Source organism: Canis lupus, chromosome 5, assembly GCF_011100685.1.
Source record: "Canis lupus familiaris isolate Mischka breed German Shepherd chromosome 5, alternate assembly UU_Cfam_GSD_1.0, whole genome shotgun sequence".
Lineage (NCBI taxonomy): Eukaryota > Metazoa > Chordata > Mammalia > Carnivora > Canidae > Canis > Canis lupus.
Window position 1 is genome coordinate 81,791,459 of NC_049226.1, and position 22,777 is coordinate 81,814,235.

General features: G+C 42.9%; 2 protein-coding genes across 6 annotated transcripts in view; one reads left to right on the top strand and one right to left on the bottom strand.

Moving 5' to 3' along the window:
- PRMT7 (protein arginine methyltransferase 7) overlaps positions 1–11,535 on the bottom strand; it is a 44,120-nt gene extending 32,585 nt beyond the window's left edge. For 2 of the 5 annotated variants that reach the window (XM_038538510.1, XM_038538506.1), the window contains exons 1-3: positions 10,761–11,534; positions 8,976–9,153; positions 5,934–5,970 (exon numbers count right to left, since the gene is read on the bottom strand). In XM_038538510.1, the coding sequence (XP_038394438.1) occupies positions 5,934–5,970; positions 8,976–9,070 (132 nt within the window). In that variant the 5' untranslated portion in view covers positions 9,071–9,153; positions 10,761–11,534. Of the gene's footprint in view, positions 1–5,933; positions 5,971–8,975; positions 9,472–10,760 lie in introns of all 5 variants that reach the window. The other 3 variants (XM_038538508.1, XM_038538507.1, XM_038538509.1) reach the window with 3 other exon arrangements.
- SLC7A6OS (solute carrier family 7 member 6 opposite strand) lies at positions 10,904–22,034 on the top strand. Its single transcript, XM_038538515.1, has 5 exons — positions 10,904–11,131; positions 11,256–11,540; positions 18,342–18,545; positions 20,096–20,216; positions 21,188–22,034. The coding sequence occupies exons 1-5, from the start codon at positions 10,937–10,939 to the stop codon at positions 21,316–21,318; spliced, it is 936 nt and encodes a 311-aa protein (XP_038394443.1). The 5' UTR covers positions 10,904–10,936; the 3' UTR covers positions 21,319–22,034.
- The last annotated feature ends 743 nt before the right edge of the window (positions 22,035–22,777 follow it).

Below are 22,777 nucleotides of genomic sequence, written 5' to 3' on the forward strand. Positions count from 1 at the left end.
AGCCCAGGTGCATAGTGAAGCTAAGCCAGATTTCGAACTCGCAGAAATACGGAGATAGTAACTCTCCTCAGCCATTAAATTTTGGGATAATTTGTTATGCAACAATACATAACTAACATAGGACTGGTAACAAAAGGACAATATTCTCTGACCTAAGTGCAATCAAGTTACAAATCTCAGTAACAAAAATATAAATATTCTAAAGAAAAAGATTTTTGAACATTGAGAAATTCTAAAATCACAGATAAAAGACTAAATCAAAAGAATTAGAAACTATCTGTAACTGAATTTTTTTAAATTACATATCAAAATTCGGGGGATAGCTAAAAGCAATATTTGGAGAGAAATATATTAGAAAAGACAAAAGACAAAGTAATCATCCACCTCAAAAAAATTAAAAAGAGGACTACAACATAACCTCCAGACCAGCAGATGAATAAAAATAATAAAACACAAAAATTAGCTAACTAGGGAATATAGAGATTTTATAGGACTTTTTAATAAAAATTATTTCAAAAATCTAATAAAATTAACGAACCTCTGCTAAGTCCAAAAAAAAAAAAAAAAAAAAAAAAGTGGGGGAGAAAAAGTAGTGACCAAAAACTGGAAATGGGGAGCTGGAACACGGTATCAGTATATATGTGGCAGGTATTAGAAATTAAAGATTATGAACAGGGGTGCCTGGGTGGCTCAGTTGGTTAAGCATCTGCCTTAGGCTCCCAGAATTCTGGGATTGGCCTGCATTGGGCTCCCTGCTCAGTGGGGAGTCTGCTTCTCCCTCTGCCACTCCCCCTGCTTGTGCTCTCTCACTCTCTGTGTCAAATAAAATCTTTTTTTAAAAAAGGCTATGAACAACTTCTTAGCAAATAAAATTCCTTTTTTTTTTTTTTTAAAGATTCTATTTATTTACTCATGAGACACAGAGAGAGAGAGGCAGAGACATGGGCAGAGGGAGAAGCAGGCTCCCTGTGGGGAGCCAGATGCGGGACTTGATCCCATGACCCGGGATCATGCCCTGAGCGAAAGGCAGACACTTAACCACTGAGCCACCCAGGCATCCCAGTAAACAAATTTTTAAAAAATCAGACGAAGTAGACTTTATACTGGAAATTCAATGCAACACACTAGAGCAAGAAAAAGTGAAATAAGATCTAGAAAGAAAGAAAGTTGTTGTTATTCACACATGAATGTCTATGAAAACCCAAGATACCTACAGACAACTTCTGCCACTAAGTAAACTTAATAAAAACCAAGTGAAATTTTATGTATCAGCAACAGCCTTTAAAACATTGGCAAAGGGGCAGCCCGGGTGGCTCAGCGGTTTAGCGCCGCCTTCAGCCTGGGGCGTGATCCTGGAGACCCGGGATCGAGTCCTACGTCGGGCTCCCTGCATGAAGCCTGTTTCTCCCTCTGCCTGTGTCTCTGCGTCTCTCTCTCTCTCTCTGTGTCTCTCATAAATAGATAAAACCTTAAAAAAAAAAAAAAAAAACCATGGGCAAAGGGAAAGATTTCTTAAACAAGAGATAAAAGCCAAAGGCAGATGCTTGAACTGACTGAGCCACCCAGGTACCACTACTATTCTTTTTTAAACCATACGTACACATATTATACTCTTCTGTATGTCTGTCACAATAAAATAGATTTCAAAGAATAAGAATGGTACCAGATCTTGGGCAGCCCGGGTGGCCCAGGGGTTTAGCGCCACCTTCAGCCCAGGGCCTGATCCTGGAGACCCGGGATCGAGTCCCACATCAGGCTCCCTGCATGGAGCCTGCTTCTCCCTCTGCCTGTGTCTCTCTGCTTCTCTCTCTCTTTCTCTCTCTGTGTGTCTCTCATGAATAAAATCTTAAACAAACAAAAAAGAATGGTACCAGACCTCAAAATAGTAGCACTGAACTCTAAAAGAAAATGGAGGGCAGCCCCGGTGGTGCAGCGGTTTGGCGCCACCTGCAGCCTGAGGCGTGATCCTGGAGACCCCGGATCGAGTCCTGCTTCGGGCTCCCTGCATGGAGCCTGCTTCTCTCTCTGCCTGTCTCTCTCTCTCTGAATGAATAGATAAATAAATCTTTAAAAAAAAAAAAAAGAAAGAAAGAAAGAAAATGGAGGGCAGCCGCAGTGGCCCAGCAGTTTGGCACCCCGGCTTTGGCCAGGGGTGTGGTCCTGGAGAACAAGGATGGAGTCCCATGTTGGGCTCCTTGCATGGAGCCTACTTCTCTCTCTGCCTCTCTCTCTCTGTATCTCTCATGAATAAATAAATTAAATCAAAAAAAAAAAAAAAGAAGAGAAAAAATGGATAGGGGTACCTTGCTGGTTTAGTCAGTGGAGCATGCAACTCTTGATCTTGGGGCTGTGAGTTCAATCTCCATGCTGGTTGTAGAAATTACTTAAAAATTAAATCATTTTTAAAAAGGTAAAAAATTAAAAAGTTTTTAAAAATGGATATTGTCAAAATTCTGATGGGAAGTGATTTCCAAACTAGAATCCATATTCAGTTTAACTCTTTTTTTTTTTTATAGAATTAAACTTTTTTTTTTTTAATTTTTTATTTATGATAGTCACACAGAGAGAGAGAGAAGCAGAGACACAGGCAGAGGGAGAAGCAGGCTCCATGCACCGGGAGCCCGAAGTGGGATTCGATCCCGGGTCTCCAGGATCACGCCCTGGGCCAAAGGCAGGCGCCAAACCACTGCGCCACCCAGGGATCCCTTTTTTTTTTTTTTAAGGAAAAATCACAGCCCAGGGCGTGGGCCTGGAGTCCCGGGATCGAGTCCCGCATCAGGCTCCCTGCACGGAGCCTGCTTCTCCCTCTGCCTGTGTCTCTGTCTATGTCTCTCTCTCTCTCTCTCTCTCTCTCCCCCCCTCTCTCTGTGTCTCTAATGAATAAATATGCCTGTGTCTCTACCTCTCTATGTGTCTCTAATGAATCTTAAAATCTAAAAATCTCTAATGAATCTAAAATCTTAAAAAACAAACAAATATATTATAGGAAGTTGGTGGTATAGTGGGGAGCACAGCTGCCTTCCAAACACAAGTACATCCCTCCTAAGCAGGAGATGTGTGGCTTTCTGTGTGTGGCTGTGGGATAACAGAGGGAGAATAGAACTGGGACCTGGCCTGGGAGTTTCAGTACAGCCACGAGCTGATCACCTGAGAAACCTGGTTAGCACCATCCTCAACAGTAAACCAGGGTCAGCATACCCTCCAATTAATGACACCCATTAAATTAGCTAAGGCTTTTTAATTACCCAATTTTGAAGCTACTCCAGTGAAACTGAAGCCCTCTTAAAACGCAATTTGGCAGTGTCTAACAAGAATCATATCTACATTCAAAACCCTAGACTAGGGGATCCCTGGGTGGCGCAGCGGTTTGGCGCCTGCCTTTGGCCCAGGGCGCGATCCTGGAGACCCGGGATCGAATCCCACATCGGGCTCCCGGTGCATGGAGCCTGCTTCTCCCTCTGCCTGTGTCTCTGCCTCTCTCTCTCTCTGTAACTATCATAAATAAATAAAAATTAAAAAACAAACAAACAAACAAAAAAAAACAAAACCCTAGACTACACCAAAGGAGATATTCCAATGACAAGTAACTGCATAGAAATATGTTTGACATCATTAGTCATTAGAAAAAAATGGAAATTAAAACCAGGATTAAATGTATGTTTAACATATGGGCCCAGCAATTCCACATATAGATATATACCCAAAAGAGATGAAAATGTGTCCACACAGACTTGCATGTGAGTTTTCATACACAGGATTGCTACAACAGCCCAAACTGGAAACAATCCAAACATACATCAGCTGATAAATGGATAAAATAATGGAAAAATCTATATAATTGAATGTGACTTAGCAATAGGAAGGGATGAATACTAAGACATATTCAACATGAGTGAACCTCAAAAACATGATGAAGAACATTATGTGTTCTTATGTGAAGAACACATAAGACTATCTCTCACATGATTTCATTTACATGAAATTTCCAGGAAAGGCAAAACTGCAGTGACAGAAAGCTGGTCGGTGATTGCCTAGGGCTGAGAGCTAGCACTGGGAGGGACTGCAAACAGGCAGGAGCTAATTTTATGAGGTAATAGAAGTGTTCTAAATAACGACAAAAGTAAGGCACCATGCAAAAGTACAGAGAAATTAGTTTACCTTGGCTGTGCCACTAACCAGCAAATTCTGACTCCATTTCCTCATGGAGAGAATGGTGAGGAGGGGAAGCAGAAGTTAAAGTGGTAAATAACGAACAGTCGGGAACATTCCTCCAAGGAATTTGTATTTTACTTTGAAAGCAGTGAGAGACCACTGAGGACAGTGCTAAACTGGGTTCTCAGGGTTTTTGTTTTTAGAGATTTTATTTATTTATTCATGAGAGGCACACACAGAGAGAGGCAGAGGCACAAGCAGAGGGAGAAGCAGGCTCCATGCAGGGAGGCCGATGTGGGACTCGATCCTGGAACTCCAGGATCACGCCCTGGGCCAAAGGCAGGCACTAAACCGCTGAGCCACCCAGGTGTCCCTCTCAGGGTTTTAAGTAGAGGAAACACACAGATTGGCGTTTCAGAAAGATCTCTTGGGCTGCTATGCAGAGAAAAAAAAACAGAGGCCAACACTAATAAACGAGGTCTGAGCAGGCAGTGGAGTTGAAAGACCCATAGGATTTGATGACAGATTGCAGGCTCAGATGAGGAAAAGGGTGCCATCTTTCTGGCCTGCCGAATGAATGGATGGTAATGCCATTCGTCCAAACACCCTGGAAGCTGAGGTAAAAAGGATCCTCTTTGCAGATGACACTAAAATCAGAGAGGCTCACAAGAATCCATTAAGAAGCCAAGACCATCAGGGCGCCTGGGTGGCCCAGTGGGTTAAGCGCCTGGCTCAGGTCATGGTATCAGAATCCTGGGATCAAGCCCCGCATCAGGCTCCCTGCCCCACAGGGAGTCTGCTTCTCCTTCTCCTCCTCTGCCCCTTCCCCCTGCTTGTGTGCGTGCTCTCTTTCTCAAATAAATAAAATCTTAAAAAAAAAAAAAAAAAAGGCAGCAACGGCCAAGACCATTAAGCTAGAGAAAATGAGTCAAAACCAGGAACAATGTTTGTTCCACATTCTATAATTCTCCAACAGCTCGACAAAGGCACTCAGATATTTGATGAAAATCAGGGAGGCACCCAGCCCCCCTTGATGTAGCCTACAAACTAATGATGCTTAAGGAGATTGTTCTGTCATGATGTTGCCAAGAAGTATGCAGCCTGAGCAGTTAACCAGGGTAGACACTACCACCAACACAGCCTCACAACCAACCCTACCATTTGCCTTGATCCTTCTCCTGCTCTGCACTGCTCAGTTCGCCCTGCATTCTTGGCCTTCAAGCCTCCCCATTTCTAAGCCATCCACATGAGAATGACTAGACAACCATTCTTTGTAGACCAGAAAAACTTGCGTTGCTAGCTATCATAACCAGAACTACAACATAGTCCAAACAGGAAAAGAAAACAGAGATGAAACAAAAATGGGAAAAGGGAAAATAAAAATGAAATATCACTGTGCAATGGAAGCCAAATGTGCTTTACTAAGTAGTCTGGAGTGGCCCCTAGAGATCTGATTTTAAAATTACTAATGGACTATACAAGGTCAAACTGTAATTAAGAGGAAGTTTTATCTAGAAGGGACTATGGAGATTAGCTAATATATCCCATTCCTTTCAAATCCTATAAATAAGATCTGCAGAGGTCTCGTGTCCTTTCCAAGGTCACACTCAGGTAAATAGTAGAGCTGGAAGTAGGACCCAGCCTCCTGACAGATAGCCCAACCATTACACCATAATGGCTCCCTGCATTATCCTAACAACATGCCTCTGGAGGGAATGTTTAACCTTATAACTAAAGGTTTCAAACACCACAGCAAGATAATGGTTTCCTTTTATACTTACTCTGTCTTTGTCATGCAGCATATCAGCATAGGATGATCTAAAAAAAAAAAAAAAAAAAAAAAAAAAAAACAGGTCAGAAATCTCTGCTAATGATATCCATCAACTTATGAGAGCAATCACATATATAATATAATGCATTCCTGGGACACCTGGGGTGACTCTGCGGTTGAGCGTCTGCCTTTGGCTCAGTGTATGATGCCTGGATACTGGGATCGAGTCCCACATCAGGCTCCCTGCATGGAGCCTACTTCTCCCTCTGCCTATGTCTCTGCCTCTCTTTCTCTATGTCTCTCATGAATGAATAAAATCTAAATAAATACATACATACATACATAAATACATAAATATCTTTAAAATACATATATATAATGCATTCCTAAATCAGATGGACAAACATCCAGGCCAGCCCATTTTATTTTTTATTTATTTCTGAACAATAATTGACATTCAATGTTACATCAGTTTCAGGTATACAACATAGTGATTTGACAAGTCTATACTCAATGCTCACTACAGTAAGTGTAGTCACCACATAACATTATTACAATATCATTAACTATATTCCCTATGCTGTACTTTACATCTCTAATCCAGGTCCATTTTAAACTATTTTAATGGAGTTATAAGCTGTCATTCTCCAGTACTGCAGGGACAAAAATCTTAGAGAAAGATGTTTATTTTCAGCAAATAACTTCAGCCTTAAAATGCTCTGGTAGGGCAGCCCGGGTGGCTTGGCGGTTTAGCGCCACCTTCGGCCCAGGGTATGATCCTGGAGACCCAGGATCGAGTCCCATGTCAGGCTCCCTGCATGGAGCCTGCTTCTCCCTCTGCCTGTGTCTCTGCCTCTCTCTCTGTGTCTCTCATAGATAAATTAAAAAAAAAAAAAAAAAAAATGCTCTGGTAGTTAGCCCTCACAGTAATTCCATAGCCACCAAAATATTGATCATGTTATACATCACACATTTTTTTTTAAAGATTTTATTTATTTATTCATGAGAGAATAAATAACTTTATTTATTAAAGCCCAGAACTTTCCCTTATGTCATCAGGGAGAACAAAGAGCTTACCAAACTACAGGCTGTTAAAGGGAAGAGAGTTGCTTTTCCCTATTTTCTGTCACATTAATTCACAAACTTGGAAAAATTTCTGGCAGGGTCAGGATAAACCTCCAGAACTCAGCAATCCCAGTCCAAAGATGCTTGCTGAGTTCCAAGTAAGAGCTAAGTGGCTCTCACTAAACAGAGGATTTCCAGCTTCAGGTCAACGTTAATCACTAGAGAAGTTTTTTTATTTGTTTTTTTTTTTTTTTTTTTTTTAATTTTTTTAATTTATTTATGATAGTCACAGAGAGAGAGAGAGAGAGGCAGAGACACAGGCAGAGGGAGAAGCAGGCTCCATGCACCGGGAGCCTGATGTGGGATTCGATCCCGGGTCTTCAGGATCGTGCCCTGGGCCAAAGGCAGGCGCCAAACCGCTGCGCCACCCAGGGATCCCCTATTTGTTTTTATAAAAGTAGGCCCCATACCCAAAATGGGGCTTGAACTCATGACCCTGAAATCAAGAGTCACATTTCTCTACTGACTGAGCCAGCCAAGTAGCTTCGAGGGCTTATTTTATTTTATTAAAGATTTTTTATTTGTTCAGTTGAGAGCGAGAGCGCCAGCTAGAGCATAAGCTGGGCAAGGGGCAGAGGAAGAAGTAGTAGCAGACTCCCCACTGAGCAGGGAGCCCAGTGACTATGCGAGGCTCAAGCCCAGGACCCCGGGATCATGACCTGAGCCAAAAGCAGATGTTTAACCGACTGAGCCACCCAAGTGCCCCTGGAGAACTTATTTTAAATGCAGATTCCCATGACACAAGGAAATAGATCCTGATCAAGAAAATTGGGCTGGAGTCCAGAACTACATACTTGAACTGGTGCCTCAGCCAACTGCGACATAGGCCGTTCATACTCTACACTTTGCAGAGCACTGTACTAAAAGAACACTGTTCTTTTTTAAAGTGACACAACAAGGCTTTTACATGTGAACCCACCTACAATTGCTTAGTTGAAATCTGGTTCTGCCTTTCAAGAGATGTTTCTGGTCCCCATCTTCCCAGCCTCATCACCCAATCTCCCCCACTACTCCACAGATACTCTAAGCACTACCAGACCACTCCACCACTAACATCCAGGATTTCTGTCCCAGCTGGACACTCCCTTTTCCTGAAACACTCTCCTCTTTTCCACTTTCCAGCCATTTCCTCCTGGTTCTCCTGCCTCCTCTATTCCAGGATTCCTTTTTCAGGTGGAGACCTTTCTCATTCCACACCCTCACTGACCCTGGTCTCTTCAGCCTGGATGTCCAAACCCAGACACCTATTCTCCATCACCTTCCTCTTCCCAGCAGTACCCATTTCCACTGTGTTCTCCCTCTTGGGAAAAACAGCTCCATCCACCTTGTCACTCTAACCAGAAATCCTGGGTGCTTCTTGAATTTTCTCTTTCTTCACTGTATCCAATAAGTTACCAAACTCAAGCTCCCTCAAAGCTCTCTCTTCCTCTCCCCACCTCTACTGCCTCACCTGTGCGGTTGTATATCACTCACATGGTTTCTGCTTCCTCCAACCTACTTTCCACACTGTTCTCAGTAAATGTTCCAAAATGCAACCTAATCTGTTTTCTCCCTGCTTAACATCTAAATCACTCTGAAAATAATGACCAAAATCTTTAGAAAGGTAATGTTTTTGAGCCTTTATATTCTGCCCCACACATTGTATTTCACTCACCCATCAAACAACTCTAAATTAAGGATATTATATGAGGAAACATAACATTTTTACATATATCGAGCTGTTACATGACATCTGACTCTTCACATTGAAATGACTTTGCTTAACTCCCAAACAAACCTCTAAGCAGACCTGCTCGTGACCAACATCTGCCCCGATCCGAAACACTGGGTAATGCCTATTCCACATTCCCATCCGATTCCAGGGCTCCCGCTTGGAGATTGAGTGCCCTCACCCAGCTGCAGCCAACTGTGAACACAGCCCTGTTACCTTGCAATCTCCTGGTGGTAATCATAGTGCTCATCCTCCTCCAGCCACTCCACAGATCCCGTGGTCGGATTGGCCCGCCCGCAGAAGACTTTCATGATGCCAGTCAGCTCTTCAGTTTTAGCACAGAAAAGCAGCCTTGCCAGATTACTTCTTGTGGACAGATCTAATCGTCAGAAATCTATTCACACCATAATGCCCAAATTGTAGAGAAAAAAAAAAAATTAAGACAAAAAAAAAATCAAGAAATAGCCACTTGTGTCAAAGCCACTGAAAATATTAATCAGTATTTTAATCTTTCCAGCAAGAGTTTCGATTTTACATTCAGCATAGAACATCAAAAACTGTAATATGTAAGTTCATGAAGCTATCTGGAAACTGCAGCAGTCCTCAGTGATTCCAAGGGGTGGGAGAATCAAATGAGCCCCACAGGTGCATCTGGGTGCAGCCTCAAGGTAAAGGCAAGTGAGGAGAGAAATAAAGCAGAGGAAACCGGAGGCTAAAAGGAAAGGAGAAACAGACTGAGGTTGTGGTAAAAGAGTGCCGCCAATACTGCCTCAGGATATTAAATGTTTAGTTTAAGGAAAAATACAAAGCATTCAAACTATGAAGACCTTCATCTAAACAAATATATCATAGCTATAAGCAAACATGGATAATCCCAGAAATATTAAGTCAAAAAATAAGCAAATCATAGAACATATACAATAGGACATTAATATAAATTTATAATTATGCAAAACAAAAACAACATATTCTTCAGGAATCACACTAAAAAGTATATGAGGGAATGAGGACAGTGGTTATTCTTAAGAGGTAAGGGAAAAGGCTGGATTCAAGGAGGGCCACACAAGGGACTTCAAAATAGCATCGTTCTATAAATGGATGGTGGGATTAAAGATGTTTATGATACTGTCATTCCTTATGCCTTACCATTTTTAAAAAAGATTTTATTTATTTATTCATGAAAGGCACAGAGAGAGAGAGAGAGGCAGAGACACAGGCAGAGGGAGAAACAGGCTCCATGCGGGGAGGTTGATATGGGACTCGATCCTGGGACTCCATGATCAAGCCCCATGCTGAAGGCAGGCACTCAACCACTGACCCACCCAGGTGTCCCTATGCCTCACCATTTTTAATAATGATTACTTCTTACCTAGTCAATATTTAATTTTAAAAACATTTTTTAAAAAAAAGTGACTGAAGCACTTTAAGCACAAGTAGTAATCGAGTATGGGTGGGCTTCTGCAAATCACACTGGGCCATACCGGCTTCGGAAAGAGGTTTGGATTTTGTTTTACATGCCCTGGGAGCCACTCAAGAGTTTTAAGAACAAAAATGTCGTCAGGTACATGCTTCTACAAGGCCGCTCTGGCTAAGGTGTGGTGAATGGACTGATTCCCAAATACTCAGAACTCTGTGCCTGGGGAAATCGAGCCCATTAGCAGTTCCCTGAAAAAAGAAACGTGGCCCAGCTAAGCGTGGGATGGTTGGAGCGCCGTATGATTGCGGTTCGAGTCTCTCGCTGAAAGGAGGTGCCAAGTACTATAATCAAGGTTCCCGTGGGGGTCACCCGACAGAATGGCAGAGTCGGGGCCCAACCGTATCCCAGTTCTCTTGCCAGCCCAGAAGCTCTGAGCCTTGCTGGAGAGTCCGGAGGAGACGCACACCACGGCGGCCCAGTACGTCCACGCCAGGTTCGTCAGCCAGAGCCCGTGGGCTCAAAATAGATGATGGCTGCCCCCGGGATTCTGCTACCCCACCTTCCCAACACGCCCAGGACCTCACCCTCCGCGGGAACCGTCGCGTTCACTTCCGCAGCCACCTCCACCTGGACGAGGCTGGCAAAAGGGGCGGGACCTCCCAGCGCCCGCCGAGCGTGCCGGCAGCGAGTCCCGGAAGCGGAACTTGAAGGCTCTCCCGTCGCACCCCGCGCGTTCCCACAGTGCTCCGCGAATGCCGCTATGGAGGCCGGCAGGACCGCGGTTCTTCGCGTGAAGCGGAAGCGCAGCGCAGAGCCGGCCGAAGCCCTTGTCCTCTCCTGCAAACGCCTTCGGAGCAGCGCAGTCGAGTCGACGGCCCAAAAGACAGTCCCCGAGGATCTTGAGAGAGGGCCGGAGAATAATGTCTTCCAATTGGTGGCCACCGTGCGCTCCCAGGTATTGGGCGGGATGGAGCCAGTGTTTGAAGGGATCTTAGGGCGCTGCCGGGGCGAAATTGTATCTCTGATTTCTGCACGAACCTGCTCACGCCGGCTTCCCTCCCCTACGACCTCTCCTACAGGAGGAGCCGGTCCAGGCGCTCGTTCGAGCCGCCCTGCGCCCTTCCCGGGGCAGCCAGCAGCGTATCCGCCGCGACCTCCGCGCTTCGGCTCGGGAGAACCGGCAGGAGGGTCGCTACCGGGTGATTTCTAGCCGCAGATCCTCAGGGATTCCCTCAGGTGGCCTGGAGTCCGAAGACCCACCGGGAAACCCAGAAGCCGCCGAGGACGCGAGCTTTCAGCTGTTCGACCTGGTCCACGAGGAAGAAGACGACCCAGAAGCTGTCGCCACCGGAGGCTCCTCCAAAGTGAGTACCCGCCCGGAAGAGAGGGAGGGCTGGGCTTCGCCGGACCAAGAGTCTGGGCGTTAAGTCTGCACACGTAAGAGGAGGCACACGGCTTCGCCTTACTGATGGATGATCTCTCGGCCGTGGTAACCTCGTTTAACAGATTAGGTTATTTATTCAACAAATATTTACTGAATCCGCACTATGTGCCAGGCACATACGTTCTTAGGTTCTGTGGATATAGCTTTGAGGACTTAACATTCAGGTAGAAGAAAGAACACTGTTAACTTCAATGTCAGATGGTGATAGGGGCTGTATGAGGGTGAGGAGAGCAGGGAAAGAATGGTTCCATTTCAGAAAAGGTCTCAGAAAATGACAGAGTGAGAACTTGAAGGAGGTGAATGGCAAGGCACTGTGGATATCTGAGAGAAAAGCAGTTTGGTGTTTTCAAGATCAGTGTGCCTGGAGCCCAGTGAACTGAGGAAGAATAATAAGGAATTTGGGAGAGGATTCCTGCTAGACTCTGAAGGCACTTGTATGGACATACTGCCTTTCACTTTGAGATGGGGAATTACTGGAGGGTTTTGAGCAGTAAAGATAGAACAGATGGAAAAACTCACCAAAGGGATGTTAAGGACTAGTATTGGGTAGTGAATCAAGTTTGAGGCAGATTCAAGTGTAGAATGCAAGTCTTGTCACATTTAATCCAATGTTCTTTCCGTTGTTACATTTACTAAATTTGTTTTGTACCTCAGTTCCAAAAAAAAAACAAACTCTACTACGTTGTATTAAGACTATAGAAATAGAAAATTCTCAACCTAAGGTTTGTCTTCTCTTAATAATCATTTTTTTTAACATCACCCTTCACTTCTTTCAATAGTTCTTGAAGTTTAAAAACTGATTTTAATTGAAAATATATCAAGCAAAAAATATTTAATCATAGTGGTAGTATACTTGGATAACAATTTGGGCATGATGACTATAGCCACATCTTCTACCAAAATGAATGGAAGACTGATTCATGAGTTACAAGTAAAATACCTTTTAAAAGTAAATCAGCATTCAGTGGAATCAAATAACTAGTTTAATTTTATAACAAAAACTAGTATGTAAACTGATGAAGCATGTGTACACAAATTTTTCCCAAAAATGGAATATAAACTGTAAATACATAAGAAAATGTTTGCACATGAGAGTGGGACATCTGGCTTGCCAGCGGGCACCTTCATTTTGCATGCAACAGAAGAGCAATTTAAAAATGGGCAATGTTGGGATCCCTGGGTGGCTCAACGGTTTAGCGCCTGTCTTCAGCCGAGGGCATGGCCCTGGAGACCTGGGATGGAGTCCTGCATCAGGCTCCCAGCAATGGAGCCTGCTTCTCCCTCTGCCTCTCTGTCTCTCATGAATAAATAAATAAAATCTTTAAAAAAAAAAAAATGGGCAATGTTGAGAAGGGCAAGATTTTTGTTCAGAAGTGTGCCCAGTTTTACCATACTGTCGAAAAGAGGCAAGGCAAGCACAAGACTGGGCCAAAACGCCATGATCTATTTGAGCAAAAAGATAGGTCAGGCCCCTGGATTTTCTTACAAGGACGCCAACAAGGACGAAGATATCAGGGCCACTAGGTGGCTCGGCCAGTTGAGCATCTGGCTCAGGACACGATCATGGACGGGGTCCTGGGATCCAGCCCTGCTTGGATCATGCTCAGTGGGGAGTCTGCTTGTTCCTCTCCCTCTGCCTCTCCACCAGCTTGTGCATGAGCTCTCTCGCTCTCTCCCTCTCTCTCAAATAAGTACATAATAAATAAATAGAACAAAGGCATTACCTGGGGAGAGAAGACATTGATGGAGTATTTGGATGATCCCAAGAAGTACATCCCTGGAACAAAAATAATTTTTGCTGACATTAAGAAGACAGGGGAGGGATTCCTGGGTGGCTCTGTGGTTGAGCGTCTGCTTTTGGCTCAGGTCGTGATCCCAGGGTCCTGGGATCGAGTCCCGTATTGAGCTCCCCATGGGGAGCCTGCTTTTCCCTCTGCCTGTGTCTCTGCCCTTCTCTCTCTCTCTCTCTCTCTCTCTCTCTCTCTCTCTCATGAATAAATGGATGGGATCTTTAAAAAAAAAAAAAAAAAAGGGATCCCTGGGTGGCGCAGTGGTTTAGCGCCTGCCTTTGGCCCAGGGCGCGATCCTGGAGACCCGGGATCGGATCCCACGTCGGGCTCCCAGTGCATGGAGCCTGCTTCTCCCTCTGCCTGTGTCTCTGCCTCTCTCTCCTCTCTCTCTCTGTGACTATCATAAATAAATAAATAAAAATAAAAAAAATAAAAATTAAAAAAATTAAAAAAAAATAAAAAAGAGGAGAAAGGGCAGACTTGATAGCTTATCTCAGAAAAAGCTAGTTAGGAGTAATTAATTGGCTACCACTTATTACAAAACAAAAGTGTCTTTTTTTATGTGTACCATATTTAAGTTGATCTCATACACGAGAATTCAGACCATGAATGGCTGATAGAATATTTCTTTTGTACAATCCGGATTTAAATAAGATTGGCTTGTGGTTAAATGAATAGGATTGGAGTGCCTGGGTGCTTCAGTGAATTAAAGCATCTGCCTTCTGCTCAGGTGGGATCAGAGGGTCCTGGGATCAAGACCCACGTCAGGCTCCCTGCTCAGCAGAGAGCCTGCTTCTCTCTCTCTCTGCCTCCTGTTCCCCCTGCTTGTGTTCTCTCTCTCTCTCTCTCTCTCTGTGTCAAATAAATTAAAATCTTTTTTAAAAAATGAATAGAATCATGGGATATCTGGGTGGCTCAGTCGTTGAGTATCTGCCTTCAGCCCAGGGTATGTGATCCTGGAGTCCTGGGATCGAGTCCCTCATCAGGCTCCCTGCGTGGAGCCTGCTTCTCTCTCTGCCTATGTCTCTCCCTCTCTCTGTGTGTCTCTCATGAATAAATAAATAGTCTTTAAAAAAAATGAATAGGATCAGTTTTTTGAACTTTGATAGTAATTCTTGTTCAGTAAGTGCTAAACTGTTTTTCCCCCTCCAAAGATTTTATTAGAATTGATTAGGGGCACCTGGGTGGCTCAATGGTTGAGTGTCTGCCTTTGGCTCAGATCATGATCCCAGGGTCCTGGGTCCAAAGCTCCCACAGGGAGCCCGCTTCTCCCTGTACCTATGTCTGCTTCTCTTAGGAATAAATAAATCTTTAAAAAAATTAATTAGTAATGTTCAGCTTTTTAAAAGTTTTTTAAAGTAATCTCTACACCCAACATGGGCTTGAACTCACAACTCAGAGATCAAGAGTCATATGCTCCATTGACTGAGCCAACCAGGCACCCCAGTAATGTTCAGCATTTCACAGAGTTGGTAAATGCCATCTCTAAACCTGTAGGAGATTGGTTTCGTATTTAAATTCATATAACTTGTCATATTAACATATATGTAAATAATGAGGAAATCCCTTCACTGTTTCATAGAACAAGACTCAGCTGTGTTTCAAGTTGTGTTAACTTGTTAAAAGTCCCGGGTTGAAGATAAGCTGGCAATGTGCACTTTTATCTTTTTGGTCTTAACTATGCCAATTCAATTAAAATTCCCTGCATCTAAAATGTTGCTCTTTGCTTAATGGGAGGTATTTTAATGTGGCTTATGTGTAATATTAAAGAATACTTAATGCTTCTCATATTTTATAGATAATCTCTAAGGTCAGATGTTTTTAAAATTCAGTGTGGCAAAGTATAGTAGCAAATTTTGCTTGTGAATTCTTTACATTGCTTGTGATTAAAAGTAAGCCAGATTAATTATTGTCCTTTTTTTCAGGATTATCTTTTCAAACAGCTGTTCAAAAACACAACTGTAGAATTTTTTTTTAAAGAGTTTATTTATTCATGAGAGACACAGAGAGAGAGAGGCAGAGACATAGGCAGAGGGAGAAGCAGGCTTCCCTTGGGGAACCCAGTGCAGGACTTGATCTGGGGACTTCTAGATCACACCCTGAGCCAAAGGCAGATGCTCAACCACTGAGCTATCCAGGTGTCCCCACAACTGTAGAATTAATCACAGATTTTACAAAAATGTTTGCCCTCAGTAATTATTTTTTTAAAAATGGATTTAAGCTGAAAGAAAATTTGGGGTTTTATGCCTACTAGACTCTCAGGGGAAAGGTTGTTGATAGCACTGCTGGCAAGGCCATGATCAAAATGGTACACAATTGTCGTGCTTAAAATTGATGCAAGGCTTTTGGAAAACAGCATGGTTTTACATACCGGGAATCCTAAAAATAGCTTGAGGCCTATTCTAAAACTACTTAAATTTATTTTTATTGTTTGGATCCTAAAGCCATCCAAACAAGTATCTACAGAAATTTTAAAATAGTGACAGCATTTTTGCCACATATATTTCTCATTAATTTGATACCATTTAAATTTTAAGCAAATAAAGTACTATTTTATAGAAAATCTTAAGAAGTGAAAAAGTTCAGTTTATTTTATCTAGTGATCTTATTACCTCCAGGATTTATGCTAGCGAAATAATTCAGCAGAAGCAAACAGCTATGGTATTAACAAAAGCTTATTGTTGATTTACTGAGTAATTGCTGTACATTAAGTACTATGCTAAGTATTTGTTATGTTTTCTTTTAATTTAACTCGTGATCCTTACCAGAACCCTTTGAAGTAGGTATTTCATCTCTATTTTTCGAATGCAGGAAACAACATGTTCATTGCAATATTCTTTATGGAGGCTAAAAATTATGTCTGAGAAATTGACATACACAACTGCCTGCACCATTAAAGTAATAACCATGAAGACTGGCGAGACATTAAATATGTTTATACTGTGCTGTATGTTGTATACTTGAAAATATGGGTAGGCACACATAGACTAAAGAATAACTTTTCTTTTATAAAAATATTCATTATAGAAAATTTGAAAAAATATGGGAAAGTAACAAGGGGTGGAATCACTCATTTTACCCCCATCACAAAGGTAATTGGAATAAAATTAATTTGTTGTCTTCTGAGTATAAAATTCTATGTCTGGCATTTTTCTGTTTGCCAGTCTTTGTAAATATTTTAATGGCTACCTAATTTGCTGGACTAAGGTGGGTAACTTGTGAATTGGAGTCACAACTTTGCTTGTGAACAGCTTTGAAGTTTGTCAAGAATGCACAAAAATTGACATCTCTAGTTCCTTTTAACTTTGGAGCAAGGAAGAATTAATTCCTTCTTCCTCCCTCGGCTATGGAACACACCCCTTCCACCCCCCGCCCCAAGTATGGTGTCTGGTTTGAGCCACATAGCCTCCTCTGATGAACCTGTTGAGAGGGGTCATTTGCAGCATGTCCCTTGGGTTTCCAAACTGACCTGCGCTGCTCTGGATGACACAGCCTGTGGCACTGGAGTACATCTTCCCTGGGCCAATTCTATTCTGGGTCAATCTATCTTGAGCTGTTCTAACAGGAGGATTATAGGAGAGTCCACTCCTGGTTTGTGATTAAAAGTAGGACATCATTGGGCGCCTGGGTGGCTCGGTTGAGTCTGACTCTTGTTTTTGGCTCAGGTCATGATCTCAGTGTCATGGGATTGAGTCTCCCACCCCCACCCTGGGCTTCATGTTTGGAGGGGGAGTCTGCTTGATATTCTCTTCCTCTCCCTCCAGCTCTTGCCTGCTCACACATGCACTTGCTGGCTCTCTTGATTAAATCTTTTTTTTTTTTTTTAACGCATCTTGACTCAAAATTTGAGGGTTGTTTTTTGTTTTGTTTTGTTTTTTGTTTGTTTTGTTTTTTTAAGATTTTATTTATGGGCAGCCCTGGTGGCGCAGTGGTTTAGCACTGCCTGCAGTCCGGGATTTGATCCTGGGGACCCTGGATCGAGTCCCACGTCAGGCTCCCTGCATGGAGCCTGCTTCTCCCTCTGCCTGTGCCTCTGCCTCTCTCTCTCTCTCTCTCTGTGTCTCTATGAATAAATAAATAAAATCTTTAAAAAAAATTTTATTTATTCATGAGAGACATTGAGTATCTGTCTTCAGCTTAGGTTGTGATCAGGGTCCTGGGATCAAACCCTGTGTTGGGTTCCCTGCTCAGCAAGGAATCTGTTTCTCTGTCCCTCTGCCCCTCCTCCTTGTTCATGCTTTTTCTCTCTCTCTCAAATAAATAAATAAAATACTTTTTTAAAGAAAAGACATCATTGTGGGCAAACCAGGTGGTGGTAGTCATCAGAGTCCAGGAATCGCTTTTAGACCCTTATATCACACAAATGCAGACCCATATAGAGATCAGCCATGGAGGTGCTGCTGGGGGCCTCTAGATCCCTAATGGAGATCTTCTCAGGCCAGTTTTTCCATGTGCTCTCTTATGTTGTTCAAGCACAAGAGAGCAGGGAGCTATCTTAAGTCTATCACAAAAGAAAAACTATACAATTATTTTAGAGATAATTGATTTTTTAATTTCATAGCTAATTAAGAGATTAGTAGGAAATAGGGATAAGAATCTTGAATCTAGGGGCACACAGATGGCTCAGTCAGTTAAATATCTGCCTTCCTGTCAGGTGATGGTCTCAAGGCCCTGGGATCAACCCCTACGGCATGCTCCCTGCTCAGCGGGGATCCTGCTTTTCCCTCTCTTCCCTGCTTGTGCTCGCTCACTATCTCTGTCACTGTCTCTATCTCTCTCTCAAACAAATAAAATATCTTTTTAAAAGAAGAATCTTGAATCTAACATAGACAACTGTAGAGAGACTTAAAATCTCACTCAAATCTTAGATTTCTCCTTTTGAAACACCAATGTTCAGATCATGTATATATTATCTTTTGATTTCTTTACAGACATCTGACCCAGATGTGATCCTCTGCAATTCCATAGAGTTGATCCGTGAGCGGTTGACTGTATCTGAGGATGGACCAAGAATCGGGCATCAGGAGGAACAGAAGGATGACTATGTGTATGACATTTACTATTTGGAGATGGCTACTCCAGGATGGATTGAGAACATCCTCTCTGTGCAGCCTTATAGCCAGGAGTGGGACCTGGTAAGGAGACCCATGAGGATGAGGTAGACTAAGCAATTCTCTAGTCAGGGTGCTTTGCTTCCCTGTGTTCCAAATTGCCTCCAGTGTGTTCAAGATTGTTCTTGGCTCTTTTTGTCCTTGCTTAAATGGAAAAACTTATTCTAAATACCTTCTTGGAACTGGATTTAGTGCAGGGAATTTTGGAAATGACAATCTACATTGATAATTTTTGCTTTTAATAGATCTTTTATAAAGTTTGCAATATAATTTTTATCATTTATAACACCCACTTTTGGGGGAAATCATATAGGGGCTTATAATAAGGACAGTAAACCAAAAATTCTTAACATAAATGGGAATAAAAGATTTTTTTTTTTTTAACTATCTTAAGGAGGGGAAACCTTGGATTAAGAAAGCGAACATCCTTGGGCAAACCGGGTGGCACAGTGGTTTGGCGCCATCTTCAGCCCAGGGTGTGGTCCTGGAGACCTGGGATCGAGTCCAGCATCGGGCAACAGGAATAAATAAATAATCTTTAAAAAAAAAAAGAAGAAGAAAAAGAAAGCTAATATCCTTTTTTTTTTTTTTTTTTAATTTTTATTTATTTATGATAGTCCCACAGAGAGAGAGAGAGAGAGAGAGGCAGAGACACAGGCAGAGGGAGAAGCAGGCTCCATGCACCGGGAGCCCGACGTGGGATTCGATCCCGGGTCTCCAGGATCGCGCCCTGGGCCAAAGGCAGGAGCCAAACCGCTGCGCCACCCAGGGATCCCGAAAGCTAATATCCTATATCATTATTTTGGGGTTTTTTAAATTTTATTTACTTTTTTTTTTTTTTTTTTTTTAAGATTTCTTTATTCATGAGAAACAGAGAGAGAGAGGCAGAGACACAAGCAGAGGGACAAGCAGGCTCCCCACAAGGAGTGCAATGCAGGACTCAGTCCCAGATCCTGGGATCATGCCCTGAGCCAAAGGCTGAGCCACCCAGGCGTCCCTTTACTTTTTAAGTAATCTCTACACCTAATGTGGGGCTTGAACTCACAACCCTAAGATCAAGAGTTGCAGCTCTATAGACTGAGCCAGCCAGACACCTCCTAACATCATTTTTTTTTTTTCAAGATTTTATTTATTCATGAGAGACACACACAGAGAGAGAGAGGGAGGCAGAGACACAGGCTCCATGCAGGGACCCTGATGTGGGACTTGATTCCTGGATTCCAGGATCATGCCGTGGGCTGAAGGCAGACCGCTCAACTGCTCAGCCACCCAGGGATCCCCAACATCATTATTCTTACAATAATTCTAAAGATTTATTCATGAGAAATGGAGAGAGACAGATAGAGGTAGAGGGAGAAGCAGGCTCCATGTAGGGAGCCCAAAGTGGGACTCGATCTTAGGACCACAGGATCATGCCCTGAGCCAAAGGCAGATGCTCAACTGCTGAGCCACCCAGGCATCCTATCCACACTGTGCTCTTAAGTGACTTCTCCAAATTGGTCTGCTAATAGCCTCCCCTACAGTACAGCCTTAGAGGTGTTGACTTATGCTTATGTTTGTGTTGAGATGTGCAGGTGAATGATGACCAGCAGCCAGAAGATATTTATGAAGATGATGATGATGAGAACAGTGAGAATAACTGGCGTAATGAGTACCCAGAGGAGGAGAACACTGATGAAGATGAAGAGTCCAGAGGTACATGAGTAGCAGCCTTAGATGGGAGGGGCCTGTTGAGATCCAAGACTGAGGTGTGCGCAGTTAACATGTACATCTTTACTGGCTTTCCTTCTCTGCCATTGAATTCCCAACAGCTCAACCACAAGCCATTGGAGCTATAGGATCCCCAAGAACTAGTGTTTCCAGAGGACCCTGGTGAGGTTTTAATGTCAGTCAGGCCTAGGTTCCAATCCTTAGTTCTGTCATTGCCTATCTGTGGGTCTTAGGGAAGTTACTTTACCTCATCGAGCCTGATCCTCTCTCCAGAAAACAAGAGAATATTGCACTAACTTCAGTGGTTGGGATTAAGGGAAACATCATAGCTCATTGTCTCTTCTGCTTCAGTCAAGGTGTTGGAGAGGTTTGCCAGTAGGAGCAGGGCTAGGATTTTGACGTGTCATTTACTTAACTTCTCAAGAAGTTGATCGGTTTACAGTGTTTTGGGAAAGATGCAACACAGACATGGTACCTGGGGGAAAGGAAGGAAAGATATTCTGGTGAAACAGTTCCTTCAGTGATTGTGTTCTTTGTGCCAACGAAAAGGATTTATTGTTGGTTAATGGAGGAACAATTAATTAAACTATGGAATATTCTATTAGGGAAGTATCTATGATATATGTTACATATATACATACATATATATACACATATATATATGATAAAAGGATAGGGGCAGATGTGAAATTATATTTACAGTATGATTACAACTATTATATAAAAAGAAATCCTATACTTAGGAAAGAAATGAAAAAATACTCCCAGTATTGTTGAGGGATTTGGTTTAGGTGGTAGAAACAGGATTTTTTTTTTTTTTTAATTCTAAATTCTCTTTACTGATCAAGTATTTTAGAATAGAGAACAAAAAACCAGACCTTCTTGAGATGGGAAATGGTTACTGTGGTCATCTAGAAACTCAAAACATCTAGAACCCATTCCTATTATCATTCTAGGCTCTGATGACTATGACAGCTTCAGTGAAGAGGAAAGAGGCAACAGCAGACCACAAATGTGGAGCAAATACCCTTTGGATGTGCAGAAGGAGTTTGGCTATGACAGCCCCCATGACCTGGATTCAGACTGATGATCCTATGATATCTGTGAAGTTCAATCATGTGCCCTTGAGGGCTCTGACTGTAGTTTCATCCACCCTGGTAACATCTTTGGGTTTTCTAGATTAACATAAAAGGAAAAAGCATGTCCAATAGCAGCATCCTACCAGTGAAAACGTGCCCTGAAGGATTGTCTTTTTCAGTAAGAGTACGGCCCCTTTGCTTCAAGACTCTACAGTCTGATCGGGGGAAATGCCATAAAAATGAAGCTTCCTAGTCTGGGGATTTTCCCATTCTCTTCCTGTCCTAAAGCCAATATGTAGAAGAGAAGCTCCTCTTTCCCTCAGCACTAAGATTTAGCTTTCCCATACTACCAGGCCACTGCCTCCACTAAAAGTCTGTTTCTTTTGGTAGAATCCAGAAGGACTACAATGGGTCCTTTACAGCAGCACAGACTGGATAGTGGGGGCCGTTGGAGAAGGAAGTAGGATCTGCCTGGCGCTGAGAGAGAGGTTTTAAGTTAATAGGGTCTCTACCTCCCTGCTTCCTGACTGATAATGCTTGTAAAGACTGCTGTCTTCCTTTGGCACTAGTGCCAGGGAGAACAGGATGTATGAGTGTGATACTCTGTGTTTAGTAAAACTTAAATATGGGAGCAAGAAATTCCTGGAAAACTCTTTTTTTTTTTTTTTTTTTTTTTTAAGATTTATTAGAACATAAGTACGAGGAAGGCCCATAGGGAGAGAAGCAAGAGAGCCTCAAGCAGACCCTCCACCGAGCACAGCTCAATGCAGGGGGATCCCAGGACCCTGAAACCATGACCTTAGCTGAAGTCAGGAGTCAGCCACCTAACCAGCTGAACCACCCAGCACCCCTACTTAAAAACTTTAAATCTGGGATCCCTGGGTGGTGCAGCGGTTTGGCGCCTGCCTTTGGCCCAGGGCGCGATCCTGGAGACCCCGGATCGAATCCCACATCGGGCTCCCGGTGCATGGAGCCTGCTTGTCCCTCTGCCTGTGTCTCTGCCTCTCTCTCTCTCTCTCTCTCTGTCTCTGTGACTATCATAAATAAATAAAAAAAAATTAAAAAAAAAAAAAACTTTAAATCTGAATGCCTTTTTTTTTTTTTTCAAGATTCTATGTATGTATGTATATTTGAATGAATAAGAGCATGAGGAGGGGGTAGGGACAGAGGGAGAAGCAGGTTCTCCACTAAGCAGGGAGCTGGATATGGGACTTGACTCCAGGATCATGACCCAAGCCAAAGTCAGATGCCTAACCAACTTAGCCACCCAGGCACCCCAAATCTGAATGTCTTTACATGTTTTCCCACTGTACTCCCTCTCTCCTGTCTCCACTCTCCACCAAAAATGAGAGGCTTAGTGAGACAGAAGTTTCAGAATTACCCTTAGACACAAAGGACTTTAAGGAAAGTGAGGTAAAGGAAAACATACTAAGCTTAGCTTTCCAATGAGAAATGTTAACTCTTCAC

Bases quoted from the DNA above. Each gene is read 5' to 3' on its own strand.
- SLC7A6OS (XM_038538515.1), top strand. From the start codon at position 10,937: ATGGAGGCCGGCAGGACCGCGGTTCTTCGCGTGAAGCGGAAGCGCAGC. The intron at 11,132-11,255 runs GTATTGGGCGGG...CCTCTCCTACAG, and splicing joins TGGCCACCGTGCGCTCCCAG to GAGGAGCCGGTCCAGGCGCT. The intron at 18,546-20,095 runs GTAAGGAGACCC...TGAGATGTGCAG, and splicing joins ATAGCCAGGAGTGGGACCTG to GTGAATGATGACCAGCAGCC.